At 47.3% G+C, this 17,228-nt stretch overlaps 1 protein-coding gene across 2 annotated transcripts in view; it reads left to right on the forward strand.

Annotated features, from left to right (window-relative positions):
• The window catches only part of NF1 (neurofibromin 1), a 91,760-nt gene that overhangs the window by 30,322 nt on the left and 44,210 nt on the right, over positions 1–17,228 (forward strand). Inside the window, exons 22-36 of one of the 2 annotated variants that reach the window (XM_054166373.1) lie at positions 316–455; positions 952–1,074; positions 1,711–1,794; positions 2,364–2,480; positions 3,059–3,240; positions 3,346–3,557; positions 4,169–4,330; positions 5,163–5,266; positions 6,075–6,210; positions 10,766–10,828; positions 12,596–12,754; positions 13,929–14,026; positions 14,146–14,292; positions 15,148–15,294; positions 15,888–15,998. In XM_054166373.1, coding sequence (XP_054022348.1) covers positions 316–455; positions 952–1,074; positions 1,711–1,794; positions 2,364–2,480; positions 3,059–3,240; positions 3,346–3,557; positions 4,169–4,330; positions 5,163–5,266; positions 6,075–6,210; positions 10,766–10,828; positions 12,596–12,754; positions 13,929–14,026; positions 14,146–14,292; positions 15,148–15,294; positions 15,888–15,998 — 1,985 coding nt within the window. The remainder of the gene's footprint in view (positions 1–315; positions 456–951; positions 1,075–1,710; positions 1,795–2,363; positions 2,481–3,058; positions 3,241–3,345; positions 3,558–4,168; positions 4,331–5,162; positions 5,267–6,074; positions 6,211–10,765; positions 10,829–12,595; positions 12,755–13,928; positions 14,027–14,145; positions 14,293–15,147; positions 15,295–15,887; positions 15,999–17,228) is intronic. The other variant, XM_054166374.1, reaches the window with a different exon arrangement.

The following is a 17,228-nucleotide window of genomic DNA, read 5'->3' on the forward strand; positions in this document are numbered from 1 at the left end:
GCACCTGGGGTTGTCCTTGCACAGCATGCTGCAGCAGGGATTGTGTTTGTGATTCCAGGCTAGGGATGAACAGAACATGTGCTTGAGTTCTCTGTGAACTCTGAGTACAGAACCTGTGAGAATGTGCTCAGCATTGGTACAGCTGGCAGCATTCAAACACATCTAATCTTGGTGTAGGTTGGAAGCCTTTTGGCTGGGTGGGAACTAGAGAAATGCTTGTCCATGAGATGTGTGAAATGCTGCAGTGTGTTTGATAAATGCCCTTCCTTTGGTTTTGTGTGTAAAGAGTTAAGATCGGCAATTTTCTTCCTGCAGGTTTTGTTAACTGAGACCAACACCCAGTTTGTAGAGCAAACCATTGCTATAATGAAGAATTTGCTTGACAATCATACAGAAGGGAGCTCAGAACACCTTGGACAAGCTAGTATTGAGACAATGATGTTAAATCTGGTTAGGTAAGAAATCCTCTTGACCATCCTATACAATGTAAGATGTTTAAGAACCGAGATGGAGCCTTCCAGTTTGTGTCTTCTCTTCTTGCATCTATGGAAAAGCAGCATCTGGCTTTCTGAACCTCCTCCTTATGGTTCTGACAACTTCAGTAATCATGGAGATCATTTATACAGTAGCATCAAGTACCCTGGTGGAGAGTGGCTTCTTTAAAGAACTTCCCATTCCATAGCTTGGACCTGCTCTCATAACCATTCCTGGTTTCTTCTCTGTACAGTGATGGTAGTGGTTAAAAACCAGCTGGAGGGCAGAATCCTGCTCAGTTTTATACCAAAAGAAAACTGCTTCGGCCAGAAGGGGTCTGGTAGTTCAGCTGAGCCATTGCACAAGGCTGCTGGGTCAGTTGGTGTGTGGGTTCCAGCAAGGAGCTGAAAGGACTGGTCAGTTGTGTGGGCCCTGGGGCATGAGCTTCTGGGTTAATAACTTTGCTTTTCCCCTCAGGTATGTGCGTGTGCTTGGGAATCTGGTCCATGCCATTCAAATCAAAACTAAGCTCTGTCAGTTAGTGGAAGTAATGATGGAGAGGAGAGATGACCTTTCATTTTGCCAAGAAATGAAGTTCAGGTGAGGAGTGCATTCAAGACATCATCAAACAAAAGAAACCCAAGCCTGTCTCACATGAATATTCCTGGTACAGGGCTGGGACAAAGATGATCCAAGGGTTGGAGCACCTCTGCTGTGAGGGTAGGCTGAGGGAGCTGGGGGTGTTTAGCCTGGAGAAAAGAAGGCTCATGAGGGACCTTAGAGCTGCCTTTCAATGCCTGAAGATGTCCTACAGGAAGGCTGCAGAGGGACTTTTCCTGAGGGTGTCTAGAGACAGGACAAGGGGGAATGGTTTGAAGCTGAGGGAGAGAAGGGTTAGGCTGGAGCTGAGGAAGAAGTTCTTCAGTAGGAGGGTGGTGAGCCTCTGGCACAGGCTGCCCAGGGAGGCTGTGGATACCTCCTCCCTGGGGGGGTGTTCAAGGCCAGGTTGGATGAGGTCATGAGCAGATGAGTCTACTTGAGAGGTGTCCCTGCCTGTGGAGGGGAGGTTGGAGGAGATGTTCTCTGAGGTCCCTTCCAACCTGAGCCATTTTAGGATTCTGTGATATGCTGAATTTGTCCTGTTTAAAGTGATGTCAGCAGTAATTGAGGGAAGGGCTGTTTAAAAATGCCCAACCAAACCCCATGAAGCTCAAGCAATCTCTCTGTGCATTACAGGAACAAAATGGTGGAGTACTTGACAGACTGGGTTATGGGAACATCTAACCAAGCAACAGATGAGGATGTGAAATGCTTGACAAGGTAGGAAAGAACACTCTGAAACTGTTGGAGTTGCTAATGTTGGGTATCCACGGATGAGCTGGCTCATGGGGACTTCCTTCAGTGGTAGCAATTGTGAGGAAAAGATGAAAATGGAAACTGAAGTTCTGGTGAGAAACCCCAGGATCAGGTTTAATGCCTGCTCTTAACTAACATGGGTCTTGAGGTGGTTTGGGTTTAAATCTAGTAAGTTTATTTGATTCCTTTTAGTACCTTTGCTGCACTAGGATTGAACATTTATTTGTTAGAGCTCTGTCTTCATGTGATCAATAAAGTCATCCAGCAGTGAAGTGTTGAGTTTATGCTTAGCTGGGGTTTTGGGTAATGAATTTGGGTTGCAGTTGCTGTCCTTAGGAGATGTGTTGCTTGGGGTTATACCACAGGATGTAACAGCTGCTTCCTTGGGCAAAACTAGAGTCATTTTTTGGTGAAGATTCTTTTCACCTGCTGTTAAGAAAAGGGACTTGGTACTGGATGGGAAAGTTATCAAGGGGAAGGAGAGCCTGATCCTGCTGAACTGATTCACAGCTCCTTCCAATCTTCTTTTCCAGAGATTTGGACCAAGCAAGCATGGAAGCAGTGGTCTCTCTCCTTGCTGGCCTCCCACTGCAGCCTGAAGAAGGAGATGGTGTTGAGCTGATGGAAGCAAAATCTCAGCTATTTCTTAAGTAAATAGTGACTCTGAACTCTTTTTCTGTAGCAGGGCTCTAAGCAGATGCACTCTGTGACTTTGCTTGCAGCCACTGTTTCTCTTCCAGCAGAGATCATTTTATTATCCAAACAGAGATTCCCTCTGACATCCCATTTGATATACCTCTGCCTGCTAGCTTTGTGGAAACATTTTCATTTAGAAAACAGCTCTGAAGTGTGGCTTTGTTTCTCTTTAATGCAGCTGTATCTTAATTCATGGGAGGCATCAGCTTGCTTTGCTACTCTGGTTTTATCCCAGAAAATTCAAATCCCTTTCAAGACCTCTGTTGCTTGCTTGGAGAAAATCACAGAACACTAGAGGTTGGAAGGGACCTCCAGAGACCATTGGGTCCAACATCTGCATACAAAATTTAGGGCAGTGCCTCCTGGCTGTTCCAACACATTTGAAAGTCTGGACTGGGCTGCAGGAAGGATGATCCGGGGCAGCTGGGAGATGTGTTGGAAGCCGCTTTCTCCATTTAATACTGGATGCACCCCTGTGCTGAGAGCTGCCTTTGCAGAATGTGTCTCACTTATCCAACTCCCTTTTCTTTAGGTATTTCACCCTGTTTATGAACCTCCTCAACGACTGCAGTGAAGTTGAGGACGAAAGTGCCCAAACGGGCGGCAGGAAGCGGGGGATGTCTCGCCGGCTGGCTTCGCTTCGGCACTGCACCGTGCTCGCCATGTCCAACCTGCTCAACGCCAACGTGGACAGCGGCCTGATGCACTCCATAGGTAAAGCAGTTAGAGAGAACTCTGCAGAAATGCATACATGATGAAGACATTGGTATTTGATTTCTTTTTACATCTTCCTTAGTAGTTCTGGGTTTTTTTAATCAGGCTTGGGCTATCATAAAGACCTCCAAACAAGAGCTACGTTTATGGAAGTCCTCACCAAAATTCTGCAGCAGGGGACAGAATTTGATACCTTAGCAGAAACAGTGCTAGCAGATCGGTTTGAGAGATTGGTGGAGTTGGTTACAATGATGGGTGATCAGGGGGAGCTTCCTATTGCTATGGCTTTAGCCAATGTGGTGCCTTGCTCTCAGTGGGTAAGTTGATTCATGCATTTATTATTTTTTTTCCTCCCCTGCATTGTTGAAAATAGTAAAGACTTGAAGTAGGAATGAGTGCAAACATCAAAGGTGTAACAAGAGCCTGCTGAGGAGAGGTTAGAGCCAGTGTTCAGCCTTTCTTAGTGCATGCTTGAGAGGTGTGCTGAGTCTGATTGCCAGAAAGCTTGATTATAAATGGCCTTTTTCTACTGAATGTTTAGAGAATGCCTAGGAGCAATGTCAGGTAGTTACTGGAATAAATGCATCTCTTGGGGCTGCTCACTGCAGACCAATGTGCTGTAATGCACAGCTCCTTAGACTTTACCAAGATGAGGTGGGCTTTGCTCTAGCACAGAGCTGCTTATCTGTCTGGACAAAGCATTATGGATTTGTGTGGCTGGCTGTCATGAGGCAGACTTTTAGACCAGCAGTAGCACAGTCAAGGTTTAAAGAGAGTTTGTGATGCTTAATTTGATATTTGCCTGCCAGATTCTGCAGTGAATGTAAAGCTTTAGTCCAAACTGCTTGGTGGTTTGTTCTTGATTCTTTGTTTTGTGCCTGTTTTGGCTCTCTGCTGGCCAGATTAACCTTTCCTTGCTTCCTTTAAGGATGAGCTAGCTCGTGTCCTGGTCACACTCTTTGATTCCCGGCACTTGCTCTACCAGCTGCTCTGGAATATGTTTTCCAAAGAAGTTGAACTGGCAGATTCCATGCAGACTCTCTTCAGAGGGAACAGCCTAGCCAGTAAAATAATGACTTTCTGTTTTAAGGTAGGTGATTTCATCTGGCTGCTGCAGGTCACTTCAATAACTGCAGAACTTTGTTAATCTAAGAATAGAGAACTACCAGTCCTGAGAAGTTGGACTGGATTAACACAGTGCACAGTTGCCTTTGGCTCTTGGTTTAAATTGATCTCAGCTCTTCCATCGAAGTTTAGGGAGCTTTGCTTTTAATGCTTCAGTGTTTGATGAACTAAATGTTGTAGATCTCTTATGCTTATGCCCAGCTAAAAAGTACAAATCCTCCTGGAACTAACCTTTTGCCAGGACTTCACGACTCAACCAGTTAGGCTTAAGCTTGCAGTTAGTCCTCTTGAAAGCTTCCAAGGCAAAAAATGCTTCATCTCACCTGGTTTGTATGTTCTACCTAAGTAATTCTCAGTCGTAGTAAGGGTTGTTGAGCTTCTACTAGCTGAGTCATGTGAGTGATTTTGGGGCAAGTACCAGCCTGAAGGCTCTCCTGGTGGGTTTTTTGTGAGGGGCAATTTGAAGTCTGAAGTTTGTGCTCCCATTTGGCTTTAGAAAGCTGTGTACAAACAGAGATGAAGTGTTGAGTCACTGTGCTCCCGGGAAGAATCCCAGCTGGTTATTGTGTTTAAGTGACCTACAGCTTGCTCTGAGCTGGGGAGGAATTACAATACTTGCAGAAATGGATCACAGCTGTGCTTCAGGAGTGAATCTGTGGTATAAGAACACCAGTTTTACAGGAATCTGGCTTATGCCAAAGCAAACCAAGTGTGCTCAGACTCCTTTAACACTTAGAGGATTTGGGAGGGTTGCTGTGAATTGCTGTGACCACAGATCCTGCTTACTTTCTCCACAGGTATATGGTGCTACCTATTTGCAGAAGCTCTTGGAGCCTTTGTTAAGGACTGTGATCACATCCTCTGAATGGCAGCACGTCAGCTTTGAGGTGGATCCAACAAGGTTTGAGATTCAAGGGGGGGACCAAATGTATTTGTGGAGGTGATTGCCAGTCCCTGGAGATGTAGCAGGATTCCTTTCTCCTCTTGGCAAATCTTTTTCTCAGTCTTTTCCACTCCTCGCTTTACCAGACAGGGAGAACTGTGCAGTGCTGTCCAGCACAGCAAGATGAGTTTTACTGCATGTCCTCTAAACCCTGAAAGAGTAAGGAAGATAGAGAGCTCTTGCAGGCCCTCTTCTACTGCATACTTGTATGTAGGCCACTAATGTGGGGATTTCCAGTAGTGGCAGAAAGCATCTGATTTAGGTTATCAAAAGAGTCACAGAAGCAAGATGGAATGTGTGCATGCCGAGTGGAATTTTCTTTGCCTTCATTTCTCTTATGCCACTTCAAGACTTGGATTTGGTAGCTTTTGCTCTGTTGCTTTCAGCTATCTCTAAGGAGAGCTTCTTGTGTTTGTCTTTTAAATAGCTTGCCTAAAGGTTGACCACCTTGGTAGCAGCTTAACTCTCACACATCTGTCTCTACCTCAAATTCCTTTCAAAGAAACCACCATCAACCTGACAGTGCAGCCATCAGTTGGAATTGTGTGTGCATGGCTTGGTATGGAGTAGTGTGAGAGAACCCCACTTACAGCTCTCTCTGTTACTGACATTTAAAGTGATGTGGTTAAAAGCTTGATGAAAACTTCTGTGTCAAAGCTCATAAACGTTTCTGTTGCCCCTGGGAGACCAGGTTACTCCCAAACATACAAGCACAGTGAGTATCATTTCTGTGATTGCTGGTCATACATTTGTGGGTCTGTTTCAGGCTGGAGCCCACTGAAAGCCTTGAGGAGAACCAGAGGAGTCTCTTGCAAATGACAGAAAAGTTTTTTCATGCAATCATTAATTCTTCTCTGGAGTTCCCACCGCAGCTGCGCAGTGTGTGCCATTGTTTATACCAGGTATGCCTGCAGTGGTTGCCTGCCCCTGACCTCTGGGGTTGGTTTCTGTGCTGTAGCAGTTTGGAGCTTGGTCCAGCAGTGGGTGCAAAGGGGCATTTGTTAAAGACTACTCTCAGATGTTTGTTAAGGGACAGGAATCTAAGCGCAGGGACCGAGTGGTAGTCGAGGCTGCGCTTGGCGGCCGGGAGGTGCCTAAAGGGTGGTTTGTAAGGAGCTGCATTGCAGCTGAGAATTTGAGCTTAATAAAGGAGCAATAATCTCTGTTTCAGCATCTCTGTGGGAGGCTGAGGATTAACTGAGAGGTAGTGGTCATGGCTGCTTTTATCAGTTAACAGCTGTAGGGAAGGCAGCAAAGGGGAGAAGAAAAATGCACTACTGGGCTGAGAGAAAGCAAACCTGTTTTGAGTGTGGAAGCAGTGCATCTGTGCACTTCTTGTACAGGATCATTTAGATCAGAAATGAAGTTAATTATCTCAAAGGCTCATGGATCATGGCTTTGATAAACCTTAACTTTGTGAATCTCACAGCTGCCTGTGCAGTCACTGACTCTAGGCAGTTGCTCTCTGCATAGAAACAGGCAGTTTCCTCAAGAGCCTTTCTCTCTGAAGTATGTTTCTACCAAACTGTCTATGAAATGAATTATTCAGGTCATTGCTCCTGGAGGATTATTTAGCTGTCCATTACAGGTGGGCATAATCTTTTACTTTCTGCCTTTGATAGAAAAGCAGCTTGAAAAGGGTGTAAGAAACCCAACCTGCCTGGTCTGCAGTGGGGCCACAGTGGTTACAAGTCTTAAATTTGAGAAGCTGGTTTGAAGCTGAGTCTAATGGAAGGAAGCAGACATGTCAGATGCTGATGGCTGTGTTGTTTGTGCTTATGTGGTTATAAAGAAGCCCATCTGCAGGTGAGGCCCAGACACTGCATCATTCAGGGTTTGTTCTGATCAGTGTCATGTCTCATAGTCACATCCTGAACACAGGAGTCTGTAGGTTGCTGTGGACCAGTGTGAGGATCACTACAAACTTGTACTGGGAAGGAAGGAGATCCACTGGCATGTGACTGGGTACATAACATCAGCCTTGTAACTGGGGTGCTGCAGATGCTCTGTGCTTTTGAGGATGATAGGTTCTTGTGTTTGAGAAGTAGAATGTCAGCAGGAATATATTTTGTTCTCTTAAGTAAACCACCTTCCATCTGCTCTGGGCAGCACATCCTGGTGGAGGTACTGCTGCCTCCGAGAGGCTGGAGTGTGTTACTGTATGCAGAGGGCTGCTGTACAGGCAGGGTACTGAGAAATTCAGCAGATGAACAGAAGAGAACCAGGAAGAGACAGAAATGTTTTGCTAGAGTTCTTCTAATGAGGCAAATTACAGAGACTGACTTCTGTTTGTGGCTAAAACTTTAGTGCTGGCACACAAACCTTGGAAAGTTACCAAGCTGGGACCACCCTCTTCCTGCTTGTTTCTGGTACCATTTATAACTGATGCTTAAAGAGAAGAAGCCTTCCTGAGTGGTGCACTGTCCTCTGTAGAGTAAGTTCTGCTGTAGTAGTACCCTCCTGGCTGCCTCCTGTCCACGTACCTCCATTTCCCAGCCCCCAGCCCTACTCCTCTGCTCCTTCCCTTTGCTGCTGCTCTCTGTAGCAGCTCAGCAGCAGGTCGCTGAGCCCAGTGTGCTTGTAGGTCTCTTTCCTGCTCTTTGTGTGTTGGATGGATTTAGCTACTGCTGAGAATTGCAGTGGGGCATGTCCCTGCTGCCCTCGGGGCTCATAGGAAATGCAAGCTCCTATGGTGGTGGAGTGTCACAGAAGAGCTATGCATGGCAGAGTATTTGAGCTGTGGTCTCAGTGATGTGGTCTGAAAGAGCTACCTTTGGCCTTTCAACCCTGGAGTCTGTGTCTCAGGTCTAAAGCAAAGCAAGGAGAGTACACTTTCTGAACTGTGCAAACTAATGATGAGTAACAACCCCCCCCAAATGCAAGCAGCAGTCTAGGCAGGGCTTTTACTGCGGGTGTTGTATTAATGCAACTGCTGCTGTTGTCAGAACTTGGAATTGAAACATGGTGAGCTGTGCAAGGTCTTCTCTGGAGCTTGGGGTCATTCCTGTGAGCTCTTGGGATCCCAGCTAGGCATGCAAATGCTGGCTCTTTGTTCTGTATAAAGGGCTTCTAAAGTCAGCAGCTCCTCTTTCTGACAGTGCTTGTACTCAAGCTGGCAGGGGGTGGTTTTGTTCATTGGTTTGATTTGGTGTGGGGTTTTATATTGGGAAATGATGGGGGGCAAGTTGGTTGCCTTCAAGTTGAGATGGCCACAGTCTCACAGATGGTATCTGGGAGTGTGTTTGAGGGTTACTGAAAATGTCCCAGGCAGCCTTGGTTGCTGCTTCTGTGATCTGACTTTTCCTTGTCCCACATCTCCCCCTAGAACTGCTTTTGCATCCTGCTTCTGGCATGGCTCAGAGTCACTTCCATTCCAGTGATAATTATTCCTATGGCAATCCAATTTGAATTCCTACCTGAAATGGGATTACTGAGATTTGCTCACCAGTGGCCATTGCCAGAGGTTCTTCTGTGGAAACCTACCAACCCTGGCGGCTTTCTTCTTGCCCTTACTGGGTTTTTGATCCTTTGTTCCTTCCTGAAAGAGATTCACAACTGGTAGTAACTGATACTCAGCTTCCAACGTTTACTGCTTGGTTTCTGGGAGCACCACTACTTGGGGATATGACTTAGTGGTGGACTTGGAGTAAGGTTAATGGTTGGACTTGATCTTGAAGGTCTTTCCCAACCTAAATGATTCTATGAAATGTTTGCTCACCACAAGCAGTGTCACAATTCACCACAAGCAGTGTCACAATTCATCTTCTGCTTTCAAATCCAAGAGGGCCTGGCCTTCAGCTGAAAGAAAGTACCAGGAAAAGATGATTTTGGGAGGTGATTTTTATAAGGTAACTTCTTTTTTTTGTAATAGGGAGAAGGTGTTCCCTCCCAGGCAATAAGTAAATGAGACTGAATTTTGTGGTCTCTTTTTATGCTTAGAGTTTTAAATGTGTGTGCAAAACATGCTCCTCAGGTGTGTTGTGCAAGTGAGATGTAGCTGGAGGAGTCCATGGAGCAGCAGTACGGGCAGTGATGAGTTTAGCTGGGGACTGGGGCTCTGCTGGCTCATGTCTGGTACCAGAGCAGAGCCCTGAGCAGTGTTTTGTTCTGGAATCATCCCAGCAGCTGGTTCCTGTGACAGGTCAGCCCTGCATATGCTCAGCTGCTGTACCTTCAGGAGGGTCACTGCTCGGGGGCAAGCCTGGTCAGAGTAGCTCACAGAGGGAATCTCTGCTGGCTGGTTCACAAAGCCCACACAACCCACTGGTTTTGCTGAACAAAGAGGGATGGAAATTCCACTTGCTCAAAGTGCAGTGACCTGCTGGAGGGGAGCATGTGTTGGGACTGCTTGAGAGCTCTGTAGCAATCAGAGAGTCAGGAATGGGGCAGAGGCACCCTTGCTTAATTGTGAATAGATCCTGCAGGAGTTTGACCTAGTAGCAGAATAGCTTTTGGTGGCTGGGATCTGGGGTTCTTTGGATTTTCACTCTGTCACATTCTGCAGCTCTGGAAATGCTCTTCCAGTTTGTGAGATACCCTAGGGGATGTTTGAACTCTTGGTGCATGCTTGCTGTCAAACTGCTAAGCCCTGCAAGCTTCTGCTGGGACAGCTCCAGGTGTTGCTGGCTGCAGGGCTTCTCAGTGATGCTTTTTCACTGCCACAGCTGAGCTGGGAGGTGTAGGGTTGAGCTCCACAATCAAGCATTCCTCTGCACAGGGGAGCAGTGCACAGGGCTGATCTACTCTGGCCGTGCTCAGATCCTGCTGGGAAATGGGACAGAATCTGATGCTTCTTGGTGGGTCCCTTTGCACCCAGGTGAAAAGCAGAAATAAGCACAATCAAATCAGGTGTTTTGATCTGGAAATCTCTAAGCAATTGACCTAGAGCCACTGGCTTTGTTCTTCCTTTTCCCACAGAGTGTTTTATGGCAGTGATCAGCTGTCAAAGTAGCAATCACCACCATGGTTCAGACCTAACCAAATTGAAGGACACACAGAGAAAGATTGGGGAGATTTCAAACTCTAAATTTCTGTTCAAAGCAATGTGGAATTCAAAGGGATCAGACTCGACTGTCTTTGCTCTCGCACTTATTTGGGGATGGTGAAAGACATCTGAAAGCTGACTCTACCATTGAATGCCCAACATTGTGTGTCATGAGCACATGAACGTGGTTTGACCCTTTTAATCTAGCCAGAAATAGTAGAAATGATTGAAAAGCAACATTTGCTTGCCCTGTATTTAGTGCTTTGTAAACAAGATGCAAATAAAAGGCCTGGAATAAAACCTCCATCATCAGTCCTCAGTTGATATATTTCATTTTCCGTTGGTTCTGTTTGTTACATTTTTGCTGTGTAATTTTATGTACAGGTCAACATTGGGTTTGGTTTTTGTTTTCTCTTTTTGTTGCTGTATGTGGTTGGTGCTGTGACTTGTTTGTGCTCATCTCTGTCCTGTAGGCAACTTGCCACTCTCTCCTGAATAAAGCTACCGTAAAAGAAAAAAAGGAAAACAAAAAAGCAGTAAGTTTGGAGACCTTTTTCTTAGCCATTTCTTTCAAAGCACAACAGAAACCTTTTGCTGTTTGTTCCAAACATCCTTCACTTCAGTCTGTTTGACCTCACCTGTAAAATCATTCTACTAATTCTGGCACAAAATAGCTTTTCATCTCAATTAACCCTGGAATTAAGTGATATTTGAAATATTCTCTGTGTGCCTATTGGAGTAAACAAAAGACATTTTTAACGTTGCTGCTTAGTGTTTAATACTCTGATTCTTCCACCCTTGCCACCATCTTCAAATTAAAGAATGCAGAAGGAAAATGTGTTCTGTGGGGGGAAAGTCTGAGGCTGTTCAGCTGGTTTAACACTCTGGCAGAGAACTTCAGCTTGCATCCTGGGAGAGGAGCAATTCATAGAGATGGGTTGCTGAAAAGAAAGAAGCTTCTGGGGCTTGTGTCTGATCTATTTCCTTTCATTTGCCTTGTGACTAAGCAATCCAATGTAGCACTTCATTTCCTGAGGAAAGCAGATTTCCCAGCTTCAGTACCTGGCTGTTAGAGAGTTCAGATGTGCAGACTGTGAGTGTGTTAAGTGCCCAATCTGTGTGCATTCGACAAGGAAATCTTGTCAGTGTTGGCTTCCCAAGCTGCTACTGAACCAAGGGGGTTCTGCCTTAGATCATCTCTGTACTAATGGCTTTGTCTGTGGGAAGAAGCATGAGTTGAGATTGCACTGGTTACATTGTGAAGCATTTTAGTAGAGCGGAGTTTGGGGTTTACCTCTTTTAACCGAAAATATGAAGCTTGCTGATTTCCTGCTGTGAAAAGGTAGAGCTTGACTTGTTTGGACTAACTTGTTACTCAGGAGGAAGCACACACAGAGGTATTGAATCCTTCTAGAACCACTTGTTGCATACTGAAGAACTTCATTTTTGTCAGGGAGCTTTAACTTTTCCAAGTCCAATGAAAGCTACCTGGAAGAGAGCCTCTCCTTTGAGCAACATGGAGTTGATTTCCTAAAAAGAAAGGTTCCTTTTTTTCTTGCACTCTTTTCAGAGAAAGACCTTTTTTATTATTTTTTTTTCTCCCTAGATAGCAAAGAGCAATATTCTAAACCTGCAGCTCTAGCAAACTGCTGCTGAGAGCTTTTGGGCAGCCTCTGTATGGGCAGAGAGGTCCACTGGCCTCTCAGCTCAGGCTCCTTCTGTCTTCCCTTGCTGGGATGAGGTGGTTCTGAAGGGAATTACTACAAATCTCCTCCCCATGAATTTAAAATGAGCCCTGGCTCTGAACAGCACGAGTCTTGTTGCTGGAGAGACTCTTGTGATCAGCAGTGGAACTGGAAATGTACAACTAAAGCCCCACTAGTGGAGAAAGAGTTCTCTGTGTTGGATGGGAACAGCCTGTGCCCCTGGGTACGGACACAGCGTTGGGCTGCTTGGCTGCCACTGGCAGGGTCCTGGAGTTAAGTGGGCAGCACCTCTGAAATACACCTGCTTATCTTTGTCCAGGAGCTGTTGGAGCAATGTCCCCCTAGCAAGGACTGTCCAAAAGCTGCAGCAAGGGCAGGCAGTGTCTGACGGCCCCTGCGCCGCGTACCCGCTTCCCCTCGCCCCTGACTGCCCTCTGATGCCAGAGCTGTGCAGGCAAGAGCGCCCTACTCACAATGTGCTGAGCTTGATTGGTGTGGAAAGAATGCTTGGCGTTGGATTACCATGCAGGGCTTTGCTCAGCTTGCCTTCCCCTGCCTTTAATGCCAACCTGTTGTTTGTAATTCTGCCCCCCGTAGGTGGTTAGTCAGCGGTTCCCTCAGAACAGCATCGGCGCCGTGGGGAGTGCCATGTTCCTGCGCTTCATCAACCCTGCCATCGTCTCCCCCTACGAGGCAGGCATTCTAGACAAAAAGCCTCCACCAAGGATTGAAAGGGGATTGAAACTGATGTCAAAGGTGAATCACCAAATCCTTGCTTGGCTGTGTTTTGTGTCCTGCCTGTTTTGGCTCTGCTCTTTGCCTGCTGTCAGGAGACGCAGGTAAAGCTGCAGCCTTCTGCTGCACCCATCCTGGGTGCTTAAGGTGCAGGCTCCGTGCTGAGTTTGTGCATCATGGCATTAATGCTGACAGCAGTGTGGGGGACAGGCTGTGTGGGGAAAAGCCACCTTGCCACAGGGATGTGTCAGGTAACACAGTGCCTGCAGGCTCTTCACTGTAACTGCCAGCCTCATGTGAAAACAAAGAAAGTGATGTGCCTTTGAGCACACTGGCAACAGTAGCAGCCAGATAGAGAGTTCAGACTAGCACTAAAGAAGTGGATGTTAAACTTTTCCCCCCTATTTTTAGTCTCCTTTGGTATTATTTCCTCTTAAAACTGAACCCAGTATTCAAGGTGTGGCCAGCAGTGAGCTATGGCAGTGCAGCCAGGGCATGCTAACAGCGGGGCCACAGCCACCCCTGAATCCCAGCCCATCTTCCCTCCCCCTTTTTACAGTGTGGGTTTGGCATCAGACCTGGAGCTTTCATGCTGTGATGACCAGGGAGAGGATTGCCTGACCTTCTCCCCATCCCAAAAGCTGTCCTCTGTGAGGCAGCTTCGGTCAGAGCTGCACTAATGATGGCTGTTGAGCAAACATGCAGCAGCAGCAGCATGGTTTAACACTCCAGACTTGGTGGGGTTAGAGAATGGCTGGACTGGATCTTAAAGCTATTTTCCAACCAAAGCAATTCTGTGACTCTCAAACTGAGAATGGATTTAATGCTGTCAGACAAATTCTGGGCCCTGTGCATGTTGCCCACTCTAAATCTTGAGAAACTGGAGTTTTCTCAGCCAGACATATCCTGTGGCTTTCACCTGGCTCTAGAGTGTCCAGGAGAAGTAGTTAATATTTCATATGTGATGGCTTTGAGAAGTGATTTTGTGTTCCTGCTCTAAAGCTGAATGAAGCCCCTAGATGAGAGGATGTGGCACAATCCTTTCTGAGGGCAGACGTTCCAGATGAGTTGGGTGGTTGCCTTTTATTTTCCTTGTCTTGAGGTTTCACTGGAAGTTAAAATGAGGATTTCTGACAGGCCATAGCAGTTAATGCATGAAGCCTTTATGTGTCTTTACCATCTTTGTGTTGTTTAGATCCTTCAGAGCATTGCCAACCACGTGCTGTTCACGAAAGAGGAGCACATGAGGCCTTTCAATGACTTTGTGAAGAGCAATTTCGACGCGGCACGAAGGTAGGTGCCTCGGGCCCAGGGGCTGTGTCCAGCGTCGGGAGCAAGCAGAGAGTCCTCACAGCCCTTTGCTGGCAGGCTTCCCTGAGCCTTGTGTGCTCACCAGTGGCTCTGAACCGCAGGTTTTTCCTGGACATCGCCTCTGACTGCCCAGCCAGCGACACTGTCAACCACAGCCTGTCCTTCATCAGCGACGGCAACGTGCTGGCTCTGCACCGCCTGCTCTGGAACAACCAGGAGAAGATTGGCCAGTACCTGTCCAGCAACAGGTGAGCCTTCACAAGTGCTCTAGGGGTGGAAACCACCTCCAAGATGGTCAAGTCCAGCCTGCCCTCCAGCACCTCTAGGCCATGTCTTTGAAGTGCCACATCCCATATCTTCTGAACACCTCCAGGGCTGGTGACTCCACCACCTCCCTGGGCAGCCTGTTCCAGTGCCTGACCACTCTTGCAGGAAAGGAATTCTTCCTAATATCCAAGTTAAATGAGGAAGGAATGGGAAATGACCCTCTGGAAATAGTTCAGATAGTTTTGTTACTACAGAATCACAGAAACATTCAGGTTGGAAAAGACCCTTGGGATCACCAAGCCCAGCTGAGAACCCTACTCTGCAAGGGTCACCCCTAAACCGTATCCCCCAGCACCACATCCAAGCCACCCTTAAACATGCCCAGGCTTGGTGACTCAAGCTCCTCCCTGGGCAGCACATTCCAGTGTCTGACCACTCTTGCCATGAATTTTGTTTTTCCTAATGTCCAGTCTGAACCTACCCAGTCACAGCCTGAGGCTGTTCCCTCTTGTTCTATCACTAATTACCTGTCAGCAGAGACCAGCACCAATCTCTCCTTCTATTCTCCTTCTATTTCCTGTGCTGGAAAATCTTAACACTGGGAAACTTTTCTTGACAAAAAATTATTAGGGAGATGCCAGCACCTTGGCTGCCCTCTTCACTGCCAACCTTTTGTGCAGTCTAGAGTTGTCCTACCTCTCTAACCCTTGTTTTGTGTGGAGTAAACACTTTTGTTTCTTTGTGGAACTCTGCAGCCTGTCCAGGGTAAGGAGGAGCAGTGGGCAAAACCCAGGGATTGCAGTCAAAAGGACTTACAAGTACTGTGTTGTTCCTAGGGACCACAAGGCTGTTGGAAGAAGACCTTTTGACAAGATGGCCACTCTGCTTGCCTACCTGGGCCCTCCTGAGCACAAACCTGTGGCAGATACCCATTGGTCCAGTTTAAACCTCACTAGTTCCAAGTTTGAAGAATTTATGACAAGGTAATGAGGTGATTGGGGGGGGGGGGGGTACACCCCTTGGGGGTTTGTAGCCTCCAGGCAGTGTAAGGACTCAACAAGGCTCTGTTGTGAAGGGATTGTTTAACAAGCTGGGTTTAGCAAATACCTTGCAAGGTTCTGGGTAGATTATAATTCACAGAGTGATTTGGTTTGGAGGGGACCTTAGAGATCACCCAATTCCAAGCCCCTGCCATGGGGCACTAGTCCAGGTTGCTCAAGGCCTCATCCAACCTGGTGCTGAAGACCTCCAGGCAGGAGGCAGCCACAGCCTCCCTGGGCAACCTGTTCCAGTGTCTCCCCATCCTCACTGTCAAGAAATTCTTCCTAATGCCCAGTCTGAATCCCACCTCCTCAAACTTCAATCCATTCCCTCTCATCTATCACTGCAAGCCCTTGTCAAAAGTCCCTAAACTGCTGTCTGGAGGCAGCAGTGACCCTGACAGTTGAACCAAGGTTCAGGGTTGTGTGAATTCAATACCTGTGTTTAAAGATGCTAATAAGGAGGGTTGGAGATTTGTCTTTTTCTCTTTGGAAAGGCAGTTGTGAAAAGCTGATGTCAATGTGCTGCTTTTCAGGCACCAGGTCCATGAAAAAGAGGAGTTCAAAGCACTGAAAACATTAAACATTTTCTACCAAGCTGGGACCTCCAAAGCTGGCAATCCTGTCTTCTACTACATTGCACGGCGGTAAGGAGCCTTCCCCCTTCCCTCTCTGACATCCAGAGTGCCAGGGGGCTGGAGGGAAGGGACACCAACTCTGCCAGATGGCTTTTTTGTCCAGTGTTGGTGCCAGTAGTTTTTGATGGAGTTGTGTCCTGAGCCAAAAGGGTCAGAGCTGTTCCCCCCAGCAGCACCTGAGCATCAAGGGGGGACATACCTAAAACTGTATCACCTGAATGGTTTGTGATCCACTTTATTAACTCTACTCTGTCTGGGGTAGGCTGCAGCTACAGCACATAACCACTGAGCCTTTGTCAGTGATGTTAGCAGCTTCATTCTCTGAAGTATAGAATTAATGGGAAGCTACAACATGGGAGAAATGATCCCTGTGTCCCATTTTATGGACTAATACAAGCATTTAGAAGTTCACACAGTCAAGCTCAATCCTAGCATGGCTCAGGTTAAAAGGGACCTCAGAGATCATCTCCTCCAACCTCCCCACCATGGGCAGGGACACCTCTCAACTGGGCTTGGCTGCTCAAGGCCTCATGCAACCTGGCCTTGAACACCCCCAGGGAGGAGAAATCCACAGCCTCCCTGGGTAGCCTGGGCCAGAGTCTCACCACCCTCATACTGAAGAACTTCTTCCTCAGCTCCAGCCTAACCCTTCTCTCCCTCAGCTTCAAACCACTCCCCCTTGTCCTGTCTCCAGACACCCTCAGGGAAAGTCCCTCTGCAGCCTTCCTGCAGGATCCCTTCAGCTATTGGAAGGCAGCTCTGAGGTCCCCCTGCAGTCTTCTCTTCTGCAGGCTGAACACCCCCAGCCCCCTCAGCCTGTGCTGCCTTCTGGACTGAGTGACAGCAGTGCCCTGCTTTTGGGAATGGTGTCACTGAGGTGGTAAGAAGAGCAGATGTTGATGTGTGAACTTTGCCCAAGGTTATTCACCAATAAGGCAAAATTTGGGCAGTTCTAAAACTTGCCTGGGAGGCAGCAGGGGGATGCTGGGTTTGGCACTGGAGGCCTTTGTGGTGCTGCTGCTGAGGTCTGTGAAGCTCTGCCCAGCACTGATGGCAGCAATGAGAGCCCTGGGGTCAGTGTGGGACTCCAAAGTGGCAGATCTTGTTGGGGTGTTCACGGTTGGATTGTTGCTGATGCCTTTTCTGCCAGTGGGGCTCTTGGTTTTGCTTCTGCTGCTGTTGGCAGTGTGGGTTTTGCTGGTGGTAGCTGAGCTCATGCTGGTGCAGCTGCCTGTGGCA

The sequence above is a fragment of the Dryobates pubescens genome, chromosome 13 (genome assembly GCF_014839835.1).
Source record: "Dryobates pubescens isolate bDryPub1 chromosome 13, bDryPub1.pri, whole genome shotgun sequence".
In the NCBI taxonomy this organism is placed as follows: domain Eukaryota; kingdom Metazoa; phylum Chordata; class Aves; order Piciformes; family Picidae; genus Dryobates; species Dryobates pubescens.